At 38.9% G+C, this 19,046-nt stretch overlaps 1 protein-coding gene and 1 pseudogene across 1 annotated transcript; one reads left to right on the top strand and one right to left on the bottom strand.

The window, feature by feature from the left end:
* Positions 1 to 15,713: 15,713 nt before the first annotated feature.
* On the top strand, positions 15,714 to 16,441 carry LOC140597879 (small ribosomal subunit protein uS7). The gene has a single exon (XM_072748870.1). It carries the CDS (start codon positions 15,771 to 15,773, stop codon positions 16,383 to 16,385), a length of 615 nt encoding a protein of 204 aa, XP_072604971.1. The 5' UTR covers positions 15,714 to 15,770; the 3' UTR covers positions 16,386 to 16,441.
* A 14-nt stretch (positions 16,442 to 16,455) lies between these two features.
* LOC140596313 (carbonyl reductase [NADPH] 3 pseudogene) lies at positions 16,456 to 17,086 on the bottom strand (annotated as a pseudogene).
* Between the last annotated feature and the right edge of the window lie 1,960 nt (positions 17,087 to 19,046).

Below are 19,046 nucleotides of genomic sequence, written 5' to 3'. Positions count from 1 at the left end.
CCATGATGGTAAAATCCAGATTCTTCAACAAATGTAAAGAGATCTGTTTGTTTATAAGGTCTTTCCCCAGCCTCACCATATCTATGTACATCCTATGTACTCTTTATGTTCTAGACTTACTGAACTATTTTTAGTTACCAAATAAGCCCTACATCTGTTCCTGGAATTTTGCATGTTATTTTCTTTGCCTTGATTGTTTTCAACCAGTTTTCCTGGCTAATTCCTACACAATTTTTGGATTTCAGTGTATTTTCCCTACTTTATTTTTTTCTGTAACGAACCCCCAGCCTGCCCCGCCGCCAGATTCCCAGAACTGGTTTAGTTGGTGTAGTATGTCTTTTTCTTCATAATTATCCAAATCATAGTAGAATCACACTGTGATGTAATTATTTCTTGTCAATTTTACCCTAAGCACCATGAGGAAGGATTATATTATTTTCACTGGAATATTCATAAGGCTTAGTACAGTACCTGGTATATAGTGGATGTCAATATCCACTGTAGTATATTAAGTTGATGCCTTTGTGCCCATTCCTCCTCTCAAATGGAGACAAGCATAGTGGGAACAAAATTATATTTTGGTAATCTCACCTATACTATCTCACTTGACTTTTTTTTTTGGTTTGAATACATTGATATCAAACTTATGGTGAAATATTCATGAAAACTGAAGTATAAATGTAAATTTAAAATTTGATAAATATTTGAAGGGACTCAACAACACGGACCAATACGGATTCATTATTATTAACTAAAGTTAATGATTTATTCAGATTTTTATTAACTTTTGCATAAAATCATTTTTCTGTACTGTAATCCCATCTAGGATACTACAGAGCATTTATACATCATGTCTCAAAGCCAAGACTCTGTTGACTGTGTTAGTTTCTCAAACTTTTCTTGTTTTGATAACTTTTTGACAGTTTTGAGGAGTACCAGTCAAATGTTTCATAGAATATTCCTTCATTGGGACTTACCTGATCATTTCCTCAAGTTTAAACTGGTTATAGATTTTGAGAAAGAAGATCTCATAGGAAAAATGCCATTCTCATCACATCAAATCAAAGATACATATCAACATGGCTTATCACCACTGAAATTGGCTTTGATCCCCTGGCTGAGTTAATGTTTGTCAGATTTCTCCACTGTAATATTAATTCCCCCAACACTGTCTATACTATAGTCTTTGGAAGGAAGTCACAATGCTCAGTACCCGCTTACAGAGTAGGAAGAGTAGGAAGCTCTGCCTCTTTCAGAATGGGGTATCTACACAAATTTTTGGAATTCTTATATATCAGAGATTTCTCTATCAAAATTACTTTAAAATATTGTTTAATATGTTTTTGTTTTCAGATACGTTTCAGTAAAATTTTTACAAACTACATGAGTATACAGGTATTTATCTTTGCCTTTCTTGGCCTCAGAGAATTAAATCTTAACACATAGTGAAGAGAAGGTGTATTTTTTTAATTGATTTTAATTATGAAACATAAGACTAAAAGGCAATGCACCTGTCATATTCTCTTTTTGGCTAATTTTTTTTTTTTTTCTGATAGGTGAAAAGATGGATTTATTTATTCATTGTTCTCTCACCACACACACACACACACACACACACACACACACATGCTTTAATTGCATATTCAGGGCCAGCCACAGACCAGCTGGGAAGTACTGAAGTTTGTCAGATTAGTACACATCTACTTCCTTTGTCATTATCTCATTGCTCCTACTTCGGTGTCTCTGCTCTTCTCTAAATACCTTTCTAAGAATCCTCTGCATACAATATTCCTCTAAAGAAACTCCTCTAAGGTTTTTACAAATACTGCTCTGTCTACATTGTTGTTGTTGTTGTTGTTTAAGATTTCATTTATTTATTGAGAAACATAGAGAGAGAAGCAGAGACATAGGGAGAAGGAGCAGCAAGCTTCATGCAGGGAGCCCAATGTGGGACTCGATCCTGAGACTCCAGGATCATGCTCTGGGCCAAAGGCAGACACTCAACTGCTGAGCCACCCAGGCGCTCGTTTTTGCTTTTTTAAATCAATTTATGATTTTTTTTTTCAATTTACGATTTAATTCATTAACAGTAAAATATTCTTTGGCACTTGTAAGAAAGATGATGCCATGTAATAAATAGAGAAATTGAATAAGTTTAGACAGAAGAGGGAGACATAGAATCAGATGATAGAGTGTAAGGTATTAATTTTGAGATCTGATAGGTAGTTGACTTGATATCCAACAAAATGGCTTTGAACTGGAATTAAGGTTGATCTCTGATTGACAGTGAAGACAGAAGCAGAGAAGTCAGCAAAGATAAAAAAATTAGGGCAGTGTTTAAAAAACTTTTAACTGTTAACTAAGTCACATTGTAAAGTAGCTCAGCAAGTGATGACCAGGGGATGGAGGCCTGTAGAAAAGAATCTTGCTTAGCACTTGGAGAAGAAACAAAAGGAAATAATGTATATCCAAGCAAATATTTAGATAAACAAAATGAGGGGAACAAAATAAAAGATACAAGTTTCTTAATTTAGGTCAGAGTTTGTTTTATACTTTGTAGGTTGGTATTTTGTTTGTTGCCCTTTAGAATCATTAATCTAACTCATGGATCTGTTGCCATTTAGGAAGATGTTTGAATTTGATGATGAATATTCTGACAACTTAATGCAGTACATTAAATGTTTTGATAATAATAATAATTAGTAAATATATACATACATGTTGTGTGTTTAGCTTGCTTAATCATAGTAACCATACCTTCAGTTAATCTATCGTCTGGGTTATGCTACTTTCTAAAGATACCTCCAACTAGGTATCTAAAGTTGTTTAAATTTAAACGTGCTCTAGATACCTAGAGAATCCATGTGTATTCATAAAAAAGCCCACTGGTAAATTAAAATGAACTTCTGGGGGCAGGGGAGACACAGTGTTCTGAATTTGTATTTTGGAACTGTTGGTTTAAAAAGAATTCACAGGTCTTTTTTTTTTTTTTTCAAGACTTCTGTGAGAACTTAACATGTTAATAGGCATTGTGAATTTTTAGGAGAGGGATGTAAAATACAATTTTCCCCATGTTTATTTAGCCAAAATGTAAAAAAAAAAAAAAGTTTGTATTTCATGTATTAACACATACAACCATTTCATCTGACTTTCTCATTTTATACATGAAGAAAAGTGATGTTAAATACTAAATAATTCATTTGTAAGTGTTTGTTAGGAACAGGTCTTGTTGGCAAGCGGACGTCTTCGATTCCCCTCAGGTAGCAGGGAACCAGATAGGTGCACTTCCTACCTGCACAGAACTTCCTGTAGTCAAGAACTACAGAGGGCTCATTATAACATGCTCCCTTACACATAGCAACTTAGAAGCACCACACAAGTTAAATAGCATTGCTTGACCTTTAAGCATTTGTGATCCTAAATTATCATGTTGCAATAAAATGTATTTATTTGTTCTGTGGAGAATGGGCATGTACTCAGAAACACTTTAATAGTTCTTTATTGGAATTAGTTTTACAACAAATACATTTGTGAAGGCTAAAATAGAATTTTAAGATCATTTGTAGAAATTAGCTTATGTTTCTTTTTTATTTTTCTTCCTTCAAATATGACGAAATATCATCAAAATAAAATAAAATAAAACAAAATATAAAGAAATAAAGAAGAAAGAATTAGGACATTTCACAGATGTAACTAAGTAAGTGAATAAATCAGCATACTTCTATTTGTTTGATGTAGCAGACAATTACATTATTACACTTCATAGGATAAACCTAGTTAACAAATCATGCACATTGTTCCCTTATTTCTATTCAGAGGATCACACAGTTAGACCATATTCTTTGATAAGTATTTCCATTTGCAGACTCAAGAAATCAGAATTGTACTTCTGTTCATTTCTCTCCCCTCCCTAATGCTATTTAGATTAATAAGATAAACACCATTCTAAGTCATTTGCACTTGGCCAAGGTAAAGTACGTGGAATGAAATTTTATTCTTTCCATCCAATAGCAGTTGTTTCTGCAAAGAGGAAAAAAAAAAGAGTAAAATGTTGAAAATAGGGGAAAAAGATATCTTAAGATGCTATTTTGATTTATATTGTTTTCATATTCGTTTTCTTCTAATGTACTAGAAAAACAAACATTTGTAATGTCTCATACGCTAAACTCTATCTTATTTTGCAAATATTCTGAATGCTTTCTCCATTTATGTGATTATCATTTGCATAGGAATTTTATTTTTAAACCTGAAGTTTAACATTATTTCTTTTTTTTGTCTGAGTAGGCCATGTCATATTTTTATTTATTTATATATTCATTTTGCTTGTTTTTCAAGGTTAGTCTTAGTCTTATAACTGATGAAGATTACTTTATTTTTTTTAAGATTTTATTTATCTATTCATGAGAGACACAGAAAGAGAGGAAGAGACACAGGCAGAGGGAGAAGCAGGCCCCCTCTAGGGAGCCCCATCCCAGGACCCTGGGATCATGACCTGAGCCAAAAGCAGATGCTCAACTACCGAGCCACCCAGATGCCCTGAAGATTACTTTTTTTTTGAAGATTATTTTCAATGCAGTCAAGTTATTCTGAATATTTTATCTACAACTTTGTGTCATTTGTCATTTTTTGGCTGCCAAACAGAAAAAATAAATAAGAGGTATAGAAATATTAATCACTTGTATTTTCCATTATTGTGGGGTGAGTGAAATAGACTAATGAAAAGATACTGGGTCTAGTGTATGGAGTTGGGATTTGAATAAAACTGAGTCTGATTGCTGGTTCCATCACTTATGACCTGCATTCTGCTTGACGAAGAAATCCTTAACTTCAGTTCAAAATATATTTCAACAGTTTTTATAACAATAATTCAGTGTACATATATATCCAAAAAATAAATTATATATATATAATAAATTATATAAAATATATAAAATCCCAATTAGGTTGGGATAATATCCAAATTATTAACCTCTGTGTTTTTCTCTTCACTTTGTTTTCCCAAATAGTACTTTATACACTCCTTTTTAAACCCTGCATGGTTAGTTTTCAGCCATCTATTACAAAGGTAGATATAAGGGCTTTGAATATTAGTCACAAAGATTTCACATGCATACTTTAAAAAATATTTATTTGAGAGAGAGAGAGAACGAGCAGGGAGAGGGCAGAGGGAGAGGGTGAAGCAGACTCCCTGTTGAGCAGGGAGCCCCACGTGGGGCTCAATTCCAGGACCCTGGGATCATGACCTGAATCCCAGTCAGACACTTAACCCACTGAGCCACCAGGAGCCCCTCTCATATGTACTTCTAAGAAGAGTTTTAAAGTAGCAGAACTAGATAAACGTTTATTTGAAGAAGCAATAGAAAAGAAGGAGAAGGGATGTTGGTGCCTTGTAAATGCAGGTTCTATGAAACTGGAAAGTAAGACAAAATGAGCTCTTTAACTTTGGTAAGCAAGATGGGTGGAAGACCAGATCTGGATAGATAGGTCAAAGTACCATTCATCTGGTGGGAACAGACCTAGGGCTGATGTGCACACCCCTGTGTTACTATTTCTGTCTAACACCCAGCCTACTGCCCCCTGATTGTTCACCTTGTAGTAATGAATGTCTCATGTGTCTAGGAGATTCTGTTCAGTGTATGAATAACTTAATGAATCCTCAAAGCCAACAGAAAAGAAGTTGAAGGAATTGGGACGTATTTTTATGTAATAGTATGCAAAAGAAAAGCTTTGTCCCAAAAGATGGGAAAAAGGAAGAATCCATATGAATTAGCTTCTAGTCTAGGCTGCTGTAGAAGAGAGGCATGCTTCTCAAATGATCTGTAATGAAGGACCACTTTTCTTTTTTCAATATGTTATAAACTGATAGCTTTGTAAAATACAGTAAAAACAAAAGTCATTAACAATGACTTTTCAGCTCGAAGTAGGAATTACTGTAGGTTTTAAAATATCAAGATACATATTGTTCCGAGTATGACATTTTAAAAGAACAGAACTATGGATTTATCTATGAGAATAATATAAATATTTATTTAGCAGTGTGTTAACAAAGAGAATCAAACTGGTAAAATCTAGTATTATTTTCTTGAGAGCACTCTGATACCATTAATTATGATGTAATTTATTATCAAGGAATATAATTATGCAATTCTCAGAGACAACAGGCTTAAGACCAATTGTACAAATTTTTGAAAGAGATTTTTTTCAGATTTAAAAGGATGAATTGAAAGATATATAGAGTTAATTTTTAGCCTCATAAAAAGTAACATAGAATTAGGGAGTTAAAATTCCCCATTGTAATAAGAATTTTGAATGGTTTCTTCTTACTGATCATTATAAATGCATTTTAGAAATGAAAAAAATTATAATATATAGACTTCTGTGGAAATAGCTTTCAAATAGATAGAGGAGCTTAATCTTCCTTCTCATTGTATTAAGCAGATTTGTAGGTACACACAATCTTTGTCATATCATGTCTTGGGAAGATGATTCATAACCGCGGTGATACAATGACATTTCCTCAGTTTAGATCCATTTGGCAGGAGACCTTTTTGGTGTATTCTGAGGTTATCACTTGAGTAAATGAAAACATCTTGCTGGTTTATTCGTCCTCCTACTTGATGTGCTTTCCTTGAAAAAGGTAATCCTGCATGGTTTGTTCCTTATTAAATCATAGTTGCCTTGCTGGATTGTAAAGGAGCTTGTTACAATTCAGCATTTGTGAAATATACTTGAATTAACAGATGTCTGCTTTTATTGAGGAATAAGCTTGGGTGTTTTGATCACTAAAGGCTTCGCAATATTAGTGAAAAGGCTGTTTGGAAAGCAGAGCTGACTACCAAGCAGCAACAGGGTTCAGAATGAGGATTTAGAACTCATGAGTTCACAGATGTATTTACTACACAGAGTAAGATAAATTGTTGAAACATCAAAATTGTGTTGATTGTTGAGTGTGACATGCTGAAATATTTTGGTACTTGGTTTGGGTTTTTAGCAGTTCATATATGAAGGTAAGTGCACGTAATTATCAGGTAAATTATTCCATTCTTTGTTTATGGAGAACCTGTGGAAAATCTGTTCTTCTGTGATGGACTACATGGCACAACCCCATTAAGAATGGATAAAGAATATGCTATTAGCTATATATTTTGGTCTCCTAGTATGTCATATAAATGACACTAAATTTGTTGTTCTTTGTTGATACTCCTTAATAAGAAGGAAGAGCTATTTTTTTTAGAACTAACTCTGAAACAGAGATACTCTGCTATGTGTTTCATTCCCCTGAAGCCAAAATAAGGTATATACACTTGCTCTGAATATGATTTAACATGATTTTTTTTTCCTTAGGGATGTGTTGCCTCCTAGTAGTTTTAAACCTTTGGGATGCCGACAACCTAGACGTGTACACATTCCTAGAAACATACAATTTACCAAAACCGGATCAGGAAGTGATAGAAAATCTGAACAGAAAGATCACTAGTAAGGAGATTGAATCAGTAATCAAACTTCTCAACAAAAGTCCACAGCCAAATGATTTCACTGGTGAAATCCACCAAACAGTCAATGAAAAATTAATACCAGTCCTTCTTAAACTCTTCTAAAAAATAGAAGAGGGGGAAAATCTTCCAAATTCATTTTAAAAGGCCAGCGTTACCCCGATCCCAAAACCAGACAAGGACACTGCTAGAAAAGCTATCCCTGATGAGCATAGATGCAAAAATCCTCAACAATGGGTGAAGGCTATCAAAAGATACAAATTTACAATTATAAAATGAATAAGCTTTGGGGGATGTAAGGTACAGCATGGTGACCATAGTTAGTGTATACTGTATTGTATATTTGAAAGTTGCTAAGAGAGTAGATATTAAAGGTTCTCATCATCACAAGGAAAAAAAATCACAACTCTGTGTGGCAAATGATGTGAATCAGACTTACTGTGGTAATCATCTGGCAATATATACAAATATTGAATCACTACATTATATATCTGAAGCTAATGTTATGTCAATTATATCCCAATTAAAAATGAAGAAATCTTTAAGATATCTTATAAGTAATTATTTTTAAAAAAATCTTTCAAAATCAATGCACTCATTATTTGATTATTTAATATTTCACTCAGTTGTTTTTTTTTTTTTAAGATTTTATTTACTTATTCATGAGAGACACACAGAAAGAGAGGCAGAGACAGGCAGAGATAGAAGCAGGCTCCATGCAGAGAGCCCGATGTGGGACTCAATCCTGGGTCTCCAGGATCACACCTGGGCTGAAGGCAGATGCTCAACCACTGAGCCACCCAGGCATCCCTCACTCAGTATTTAATTATTTAATATTCTATTATTGTCCATGGATCGCAGCTATGCTTATGTACTTTTAGAATGAATATGCACATATTGGCATGCATGTTTGCAATCGTTTTTTAACAAAGGGATGCACAGTCAAGCAGCTCTGGAGAAAATAGCTGGAAAGTGCTGACTACAGACCACTGTGGCCCACACAGCCTCAGCTTCCTGCCTGAGACACAAGGAAGGTGACAGGACAGACAGCAAGGACCAGCCTGCGTGATGTGCTCCGGAGAACAGGGGGGTGTGGGCCTTCGGGAACAGGTGGAGTAGCAGGAACTAACTTGGAAGGCATCGGAAGGGCATCTGTGATGCTTGAGTCCCCTGACACCCCTGCAGCAAGCACAGGCAACTCCAGACACCTGAAGAAAGAGGAGGGGGTGACTCCAAGAACAGAGGACGTCCTGGGCACCTGCTCCCACCACCACTCCCCTCCCTGCCCTCTGCCACTGAGAGCTGCTGCAGCTCTTCTAACTTTCATTGTGCAGGAGGCGGGTGCAGAGACAACACCACTTCCCAAGTTGCTCCTTTTAAGTTAGCAGCAATGTCCACAATAGCCAGACTGTGGAAGGAGCCTCGGTGTCCATGGAAAGATGAATGGATAAAGCAGATGTGGTCTATGTGTACAATGGGATATTCCTCAGCCATTAGAAATGACAAATCCCCACCTTTTGTTTTAACGTGGATGGAACTGGAGGGTATTATGCTGAGTGAAGTAAGTCAATCGTAGAAGGACAAACATTATATGGTCTCATTCATTTGGGGAATATAAAAATTAGTGAAAGGGAATAAAGGGAAAGGAGTGAAAATGAGTGGGAAATATCAGAAAGGGAGACAACATGAGAGACTCCTAACTCTGGGAAACAAACAAGGGGTAGTGGAAGGGAGGTGGGTGGGGGGGTGGGGTGACTGGGTGACGGGCACTTCAGGGGGGCACTTGACGGGATGAGCACTGGGTGATACGCTATATGTTGGCAAATCGAACTCCAATAAAAAAATATATGTCTAAAAAAACGAAATCACAGCATCACAATCCGAGGCGTCTGCATGGGCTGTCTTGCCGCAAGCACTTTTGATGTGTGAGCGGAAGCACCGGGGAAGCTGGGGTGGGAGGTTGAGGGGGGAGCGGGTGGGGGTGGAGGTTCAGGGGGTGAGGGGGTGGGGGGGTGAGGGGTGGCGGGGGTGGCGGCCTAAGCTCCTCCTTCGCGAGCCTGTGCGCACAGGGCGCAGGAGCGTGGGAGGGCAGCAGGCAGGCCCGGGCCCCAGGACCAGGGTCAGGGACTTGCTGCTTTTTAAGGACTGACCTAGAGGTCAGGCCCCCCCGGGGCCTCCGTTTCCCCCCGTTGTCAGCAGAGTTCCAGCCGGTGCCAGGGGTGTCCTGCTCGTCCAGATCCAGGGATCCGGTGGTCTCCCTTCGGGGACCTGCCCGACCTCCTGTCCCTGGGCGCTGCGGGTGGCCGAGGTGGTCCTGACCTTCGGGACCAGCTCACTCTGCTCCAGCTCAACCACGGACCTGGAAAGTTCTCCGGGGTCCTACTGTTGAAGCCCAGGGCCTGGTCGGCCTCTCCCAGCCTCGCCGCTTTGCCCGCAGCCTGTCCCTGTCCCTGTCCCTGTCCCGTTCCAGGTCCACCAGGTGCTCCTGCACCTCCTCCTGAGGCTCCTGCCCCCGCTGCAGCCCCGCAGCTGGGCCCGCTCCCCGCTCCACGCGGCAGCTCCCTTGCGTCTTACCCAGTGTCCGCAGACTTCCTGTATTTCACCATCACCCCACTCCTGCAAGGTAGCTTCTGCTCCAAATCCCTTTATTTTCTGCTCCTCATCTGCCCTGACTTCTTTTATACTTAAATAAAATCTCTGTACATGGTGAAGTTCGACTCACCAACATATAGTATAACACCCAGTGCTGACTTCTTGACTGGCCTGGAGGTCCTGAATCTTCTGATTAGCTTCCTGCCATTTGAGTGCATGTGTGTGTGGGGGAGCAGGGGGGTGGAGTCGGGGGACAAGTCCAGCTGTTTTTTCAGCTCCTGTTTCACAGACTCCAAGGGATTCACCTGCGTCTCCTGGACCGCAGCTCAGATCCTCCACTTGAAGGCACTGACGGTCCTGCCAGCTTCTGCTAGGCAGTCTCCTTGCCCTGCAGCCCCTTGCTGGGTTCCCTTAGGCTCCATTTACCTCCACTTGAGCCCTCCTGTGACTCTGCTCCATATGTGTCTTTCCCCTCCACCCCAGGGAGGTGAGACTTTAAAGGGATCTGCTCTGCTTGATCCAACAATTAACTGCATGCTCTGCTGGTACTGCATATGCAGAGAGCCTTGGGCAGAGGGGGAAAGATCTAGTCCAGATCTTCCTTCCACTTGCAGAGACATGGAGTTGTTCCAAGACCTCAGGTTGAGTAGGAAAATAGTGTTTCCCCCCAGGTCTTCCAAGGCCACTTCCCTTCTCCCGGCTACAGCCCCTTGCACTCTTCCTCCCTCTTACCCGGATTTTCCATTCTTGACTCTTCCTTTTATTAGTCCCATGAAGAGGGCTTCTAGGTGCTAATTAACTGTTGTTTCTTAATCTAGGTGCTGGTTACATTTGTGAAGATTCGTGAAAGTATAGAATCATCATTTGTAACTTTTATTCTCTGTAAAATGTTAACGGAATATTTTAAAGTATTTAAAAATGTGCTAAAGTTTATCTATATTGAACATCTGAGCTTGACCTATTTCTTGATATTAATTTTAAAATTCTCTTACCTCTTTATGACAAATCTATTATTTCTGAAGGCTACGCTCATGTTTCCTTATTCAGTTCAATGACTATACACTCAAACGTTATTCTTCTTCTACTCCCACTATTGATTTGCTTGTTTATTTTTGTTGTTTTATTTTGTTGTTTCACTGGAATAAATATATATGTGCTTATAGATTAACATTTGAAAATAATTTTTAAAGTTATGTTGCACATTAAAAATGAAATTCTCAAAAATATCGCTGTGATTGTATATAAGATCCTGCAAAAATCATTAAAGGTCCTTTAAAAAATTCCAGACATAAGAAAATATTATCAAAAAAGGGACATTAAGTAAAAACAACAACAAAAGTCCTGCTACATAGATAATACAGAGATATCTAGTTATGTAGTCAGTGAGCACATAACAAGGACTAAAACAGCTGTCGAGTCCATTTTTTTTATTCATCTTATTCATCTTCTCTCTCCTCCCTCCCTCTTCCTCCTTTCCTTCCTTCCTTTCTTCCTACTTTCCTTCATCAAGTATAGGAACTGGAATCAGATTCAAATTAGAAGTTTTTAGTAAGAATGCTTCATAGGTGACTTGTGTACTCCCATCAAAGGGGTATAAATTCGCTAGTAATCTTTGTTTTTATGATGCTACTGTCTGTTGATTATCATTGTCTAAATTAAGAATTTCATTAGGAGTTTGAAAAATGGTATTTTTCTATGATTTTTTTCTTTGCTTCTTAGCTGCAATATTGCCATAGAAAGAAATAGCTCATTAATTATTTGGTTATCTGTGATATAGTTGTTGAGATAAATGTCTGATTATTTTCTTTCATTGACAGTTTTAAACATCAGGTTAGTTCTGGATATCTTCCAAAACTGATGAGTGGGAACTAAAAGAAGTATTTTTCTATCTTGATAAACTCATGGACTTAGACATGTAATGTTTTAATAGATTGCAATGGTTATTCTTTTTTAAAAAAATATTTTATTTATTTATTTTTTAAATTTTTTTTAATTATTTATATAGTCACAGAGAGAGAGAGAGAGGCAGAGACACAGGCAGAGGGAGAAGCAGGTTCCATGCACCGGGAGCCCGACGTGGGATTCGATCCCGGGTCTCCAGGATCGCGCCCTGGGCCAAAGGCAGGCACTAAACCGCTGCGCCACCCAGGGATCCCAGATTTTATTTATTTATCAATGAGAGACACAGAGAGAGAGAGAGGCAGAGACATCAGCAGAAAGAGAAGTAGGCTCCTCACAGGGAGCTTAATGTGGGACTCCATCCCGGACCCTGGGATCATGCCCTGAGCCAAAGGAGATGCTCAACCACTGAGCCACCCAGGTGTCCCTGAAATGGTTATTCTTGTTAATGCTCAAATCTTTCTATTTGTGGGAAAAACTTTGACTTGTGGGAGCCTTTCAAGGGAGTTTAAGATACATCTCCAGTAGTCTTTGATAGTAGTATCCTTGCTTTTACATATGGTAACACATTCTCTACATTTCCTAGATTCACCAGTTGTTAACGTGTTGTGATTGTTGTTTTATCTACCTATCTATTGATTCATCTAGATTGATGTATATGGATATATATTCCCATATAGTATTATGCTTATTAATATTATTTTGCTAAACATTCGAGAGTAAATTGGAGAAATCATGACCCTGTATAACCTGACTACCTCACTACACATCTCTTAAGAACAAAGCTATTGTTAACAGGTCTCCTAAAAACAAAGATACTGGGATGCCTGGGTGGCTCAGTGGTTGTGCGTCTGCCTTTGGCTCAGGGGTGATCCTAGGGTTTTGGGATCGAGTCCCGCATCAGGGTCCCTGCAGGGAGCCTGCTTCTCCCTCTGCCTGTGTCTCTGCCTCTCTTTCTCTGTCTCCCATGAATAAATAAAAAGAAAATCTTAAAAAAAAAACAGATATCTTAGATAACCACACTAGAAATATCAAATTTAAAATAATGATAAAATATGATTCTCTAAAACATGGTCCATATTTGACATTTGTCAACTCAATTATTCTAATTTGTCCTGCATAGCAATTATTTTTCCCAATCTAAGACCCAATCTAGAATCACACATTGCATTTGGTGGTTGTATCTAAGAAATATTACATTTTAAAGATGTGCATCATGAGTATAAAACAATGTTTCCAATTCAAATTTAGGATTTCAGGGATTTTTTAAATGTAATACCTTAAATTTTATATCTGTAGAGTCTGTCTCTTATGTGGAAAATGTGGTTCCCAAGAATACAAAAGGATTGTTTATTGGCACTCACTTTATTTTTTGGTGACAAGTGATTTTAATGTTCTTATTTTTGCATATTTATTGTTATTTATTCTTTTATTAATTATTTTAGGATTTATCAAACCAACTAAAAGCTTCAAAGGTAGTAACCTTCAAAAATTTATACATTTTAAATATTTTCTAACATCTGAGCTCTTTACCTCCTTTAGTTCAAATCTTATTGCTGTGATTTCATGTCAATTACTTCTAGTTGAATAGCAAAACTGGATGAGGTTGAAGTTGCCAAGGCAGCATTTAATCAGTAATCCGTTGCACAGCCTCTGAGCAGATGTATTTTGTTCATCTGGTGAATCTGATGCTAATGTCTCTTTACCCTCCTGTGAATTAAGGCAGTGCTTCTTAAGCCTGACATCTCCACATATCATTTAGGAATGAATGTTGTTAAAATGCAGATTCTGATTTAGTAGGTCTGAGGTGAGGCCTGAGTGTTCTGCATCTCTAACAAGGTCTTCGGAGATGTTGATGATGCTTGTTCCTGGATCACACTTTGAACAGCAAGACTTTAGGGTTTTCTGGGCTAAGTTTAGGGTTTTCTGGGCTAGGAATTTTTCAGATGATTGATGTACTACATTTCTTCTCTTTGTTGTCTTGTAATTTAGTTTTATGGCTGTCTGGGTGGGTAACTGAAGGTGCGGCAGTACCCAGATTGAGGTGACACTTTTCCCTAGGTTTCATTTTCTCAGTTTTCCTCATCTTCCTTATTGATGATCTCTTTAAGTTGTCGTTGGTAAAGGGGCTCTCGGCAACCCTAGTGCAAGTTCTGTCTCACTGGTCTGCCTTCTTCACCTTAATTATAGTTGTCAGCACTCTCCGTTGCTCCCCGGGGAAGTTTAGGGTATCTAATTGAGGGTCATAGTGACCTTATATCTGGTAATGGGACAATCACCATCATTGTAGTGAGGATGGCATTATTCGGTTGATTTCCAGGAACCGTCTTTGAATTCATCTTTTCCTCATGCTATTGCTCATGCTCACTATTTTGGTGATGCTATTGGTAATTTGGGGCGGTTAAAACTGATCATGTTTATGATCTGTCTCGTATTTCCTGCTTTGACCCTGGAACACAATTAGCAGTAGCTACTTTACCTAATCCCCTTCAACAACATTAAACACCATTCTTTCTCCACCTCCTGTACCACAAAGTTGTTTTCCAATTTATCATCTTTATGGAACTCTTCTGCACAAAAATAACTTTCACAATGTCTTTCATTTGAGTTTATCTTAATTTATTGGTTTTTATTCTTTTTGTAGTAGATGCTCCTGGAAGATGTCTGAATTGGAGGCCCCTGCACTGCTACTTCCTCAGCACCTCACCTGTGTCTGTGGTGCCAGGTCGTTTTCTGAAACTACCTCAAAGGTGGATGAAAACTGGTTCCTTCCACATTACTCAATCATTGAGATTTGACTAATATCTGCTGCCACACCTGCAGCTCTTATTTTTGGCAATATTGACTAGGCCAGCAATGGTGGATCTACTATGGGCTTTCTTGGATCACTCTTTGCTTCAGGGACCTGTCAGATTCAACCTTAGTTTTCTTATCTGCAAAAACAGGATAATTATACCTAGCTAACGGAAACAAAGAAAATATATGCAAGTCATATAACATAAAACAAGCACAAAATACTTGCCAAAAAAGAGAGAATTTTTTAAAATGTTTACTGAAATTTTCCAAGAATTCAGACAGAAAAGGTTGTGAGCTTAGATACGTTCTTAATACCTCGTGATCACTTGCCTCATCCGTAAAATGATAAAAAAAAAAAACCCAATTCATATTTTGCAGAGTAAAGTTGATGTCAGCATTCTCCTTTAGGAATCAGGTTCCAAAGTTTACTATGATTTGCATCTTTTAGAGATTTTATTATCCTCTAAAATAGCATAGAGTTGTAAGGTAGAAAGACCAAGATGCATTTCTTCCAGCTCCACAAGTCCATTTCAGATATATATATATATATATATATATATATATATATATATATATATATCTTTCTCTAGTGTGATATTTCACAATCTTGTCCTAAATTAGGTTCTCTCTCATGTCAAAAACTTCACATGTCAAGAGCCAGATGGTAGGGGAACATGATTACGTGAGACACAAAGAGTATGCCACCTTTGCCCCATGATTTGGAAGTGTTGTCCTATAGGGCACCCGTCTTTCTTCTCATTTGTAGCTCTCAGTACATGTGATATTTAACACCTCCACATGCACATAGAAGAGCATCTTTTCTAATGGAAGTGGAACAAAGGAGAGAAAATGAATGTAAGTGAAGAGAAGTTTACATATGGATGTTGAGAAATTTGTGAGTTCTTGTGCTTGTTCTCTTCTACGTTCTCTGTGCCACGGCGGCGCGTGGTGCACGCGGTTCGATTGTGGCGGCCCGGCTGCGTTTTCAGGATGACCGAGTGGGAGACAGCTGCACCAGCAGTGGCGGAGACCCCTGACATCAAGCTCTTTGGGAAATGGAGCACTGATGATGTTCAGATCAATGACATTTCTTTGCAGGACTACATTGCAGTGAAGGAGAAGTATGCCAAGTACCTGCCCCACAGTGCAGGCCGCTATGCAGCCAAGCGCTTCCGTAAGGCACAGTGCCCCATTGTGGAGCGCCTGACCAACTCAATGATGATGCATGGCCGTAACAATGGCAAGAAGCTCATGACTGTGCGCATTGTCAAGCATGCCTTCGAGATCATCCATCTGCTCACTGGTGAGAACCCCCTGCAGGTCCTGGTGAATGCCATTATTAACAGTGGTCCCCGGGAGGACTCAACCCGCATTGGGCGAGCTGGAACAGTGAGGCGTCAGGCTGTCGATGTGTCCCCCCTACGCCGTGTGAATCAGGCCATTTGGCTGCTGTGCACAGGTGCCCGTGAGGCCGCCTTCCGGAACATCAAGACTATTGCTGAGTGCCTAGCAGATGAGCTCATCAATGCAGCCAAGGGCTCTTCCAATTCCTATGCTATCAAGAAGAAGGATGAGCTGGAACGTGTGGCCAAGTCTAACCGTTGATCACCTGGCTGTGGCTTCAATAAACCTGTCTGCCCTTGGGGCAGAAAAAAAAAAAATTTTTTTTTTTTTTTTCAGCCCACAAATATTTATTAAGCTTTGAGCACCAAAGCAGACATTCACCAGTTTAGGACGACTTTGTCATGGACTAGCTGGCCATGAGGCTCAGTAGCGTCTGGAGGCAGGAGAGCCAAGTAGACAGGGGTCTCGGCTCCCTCCTCCACAGTCCGGGGGCCGTAAGGCCCACCCATGTCCGTCTTCACCCACCCTGGGCAGCATGCATTCAGCAGAATCCTGTCAACTTTCCTCTTCTCATCCAGACGCCAGGCCAGGATTCTTGATAAGACCGTGACCCCCAGCTTAGACACCCCATACGCGGAGTTGGGCCAGCCTTCCCTCTCATGCACTTCATTGCTTGTATCCTCCACAAACTTCTTCATGAGGTCCACCAGGTCCTCCTCTGTGAGCGTCTCGCATTGGAACTTCTTCTGTAGATCTGCGCTGCAATTTTCAAGAGCCTTTGAACCCTCTAAACTACTGAGATTCACCACCCTGCCGTGAGGTTTTATTATTGGCAGCAATTCGTTGCAGACATTTCTTGTGGCAAAAAAGTTTGTCTTCAGCGTTATCTCAGCTTGGATGTCAAAGGGCGTCGGATCATCAGCTTCCAAAAAGAGAAGGAAATATAAGGTATATAAGGTCATCTACAATGACAGAGGTGCCAGTAGGCTCTACAGAAGCTTTTAAGATCATGTATATTCACTTTTGGATATACAGAGAGAGGCTACGTAAACAATTTGTGGCATTAAAAACACTGGAGATTACCTAATAATAATTGCAGAAGTAATTGCTATAGAAACATCTGATGGGTAAAAATATCTCTAATGATAAGGTTTAAGCTTTCCCCAGAGGGATGTTTATTCTGCAGTAATAGGCTTTGGGAAATTTTGTGATAAATATGGGTTGAAAAGTCTAAAATAAATCCTCAATGTTTAGAGTAACTGGCTAAAACCAAACCAACCAACTGACCAAACAAAGGAAAACCACAACAAAATCAGCTCACACCTACGTAGGTAGTACTCAATGATAGAGGTAGTTTCAAAAATTAATGGTGCGTTCCATGAAAGGTACCCATAGCTACAAGATCTCTGTGAGGTGAATGTTCATGTTGCTACGCTTATGTGCCTGCCATGGGAGAAAACATGACTGATAAAAGAAGTTTCTAAAAGTGATCAGAGCAAAAATACAATGCTGTTCCTTCAGAAGTATTTTTTTTGGAGGGGCTCCTTTTTGATAATGAATGATGCTGTTTTCGGTGAAAGCGCCCCCCTGTGGTCTTCCAGGCTTTGCCTCTTAGCTTTCTAACCTAGTATTAGAGGAGCAAAAACGCTAGACAACATTCCTGCCTTGCTCAGTTCACAGCAGCAGCTGAAATTCCTTAGGCCGATTTTTGTACTTAGTACGTGAGATGACAGGGTGGTTTCCACTTTCATTTACTACCCTTTCAGGATTCAGCTTGCTGTTGTCTGTACGAATTCTGCCAAAGTTCTCGTGCTGTTTGTCTTGCCATAAAGTGACATGGATAAACTTTCCTTTATCTCTTCTGGTTTAATTACACTTGATCTCCTCTGAATTATAAAAGAAAGATTCATACTAATTCAAGATCTGGCAATACCTTCCAGGTTTTTTTTTTTTTTTTTTTTTTGGCAGGGGGAGGGGGTGTGAGGGGCCAAATTAGGTGCAAAAGAATTTTGGGAAAAGAAAGATGTTAGCATCGTCGCATGAGCCTTTTAGCTGAGCTCTGTGGCTTCAGCAACCCCTTCTTTCCATTCTATTCATCACAGGAGTCTTTGCAGTATGCCTGCTGACCACAGTAGTCCTCATCTAAACAAATATGCAGATGAAAAGACAAAACACCAAATGTTTTAAAGGTTCTCTATTGCCAATGAATAGAGTCCATAATATTCAGAATTCTTATTCTATTGTGAACCTTCTTTCTTAGTATTCCTTCCTAAACTTCTGCCTTTGGCAAACTACAACTATCATTCCCCAAAGACATAATATATTTCATTTTTCCATGTAGCTATTCATTCTGCCCCAACTTGCAGAAATACTTTTTCATCTCCTCACAACGTACACACACACACACACACACACACACACACACACACAGATTAGCAAACCACGGGTCTGCCCTTGAACCAGTTAGACAAATTCATCTTTCTGCCACACACAGCGGCATTTATTAAATTATTTGATTGCAATCAGTGCTACATTCAGTGCATGTTTCGCCTCTTCCTGCCCATTAGACTGTGTGCTTTTTGAAGGCAGAGACCGTGGCTTAAAAATGGCTGTGGAGTTCAAACACAGAAGGACAACTTTGTTTGAAGAATTATTTAAAAGCATGGCCATTCTCTTCCTTTTTACTAGAAGTAAAATCAGCTAAATTCTTTTTCTGCTTCTCTGCAAACACCTGATAGACCTCTCTGATTGTATTTATTGATATGAAAATAGTTCTCTTTTCCCTGGGAAGCTCCTTTGCAACTCAATGTTCATTTCACCTTTCTGAAATATTTACTTCTAGAAAGTATGAGAATCAAATATTACTCTCATTCTTATTTTGAAAGTTATTTTTCAGAGCCAGTGTCAATGCTATAGAGTTGC

Source organism: Vulpes vulpes, chromosome 2 (assembly GCF_048418805.1).
Source record: "Vulpes vulpes isolate BD-2025 chromosome 2, VulVul3, whole genome shotgun sequence".
Lineage (NCBI taxonomy): Eukaryota > Metazoa > Chordata > Mammalia > Carnivora > Canidae > Vulpes > Vulpes vulpes.
The sequence above is the reverse complement of the archived record's forward strand: the minus strand, read 5'-3'. Positions and strand labels throughout refer to the sequence as shown.

Bases quoted from the DNA above. Each gene is read 5' to 3' on its own strand.
- LOC140597879 (XM_072748870.1), top strand. From the start codon at position 15,771: ATGACCGAGTGGGAGACAGCTGCACCAGCAGTGGCGGAGACCCCTGAC.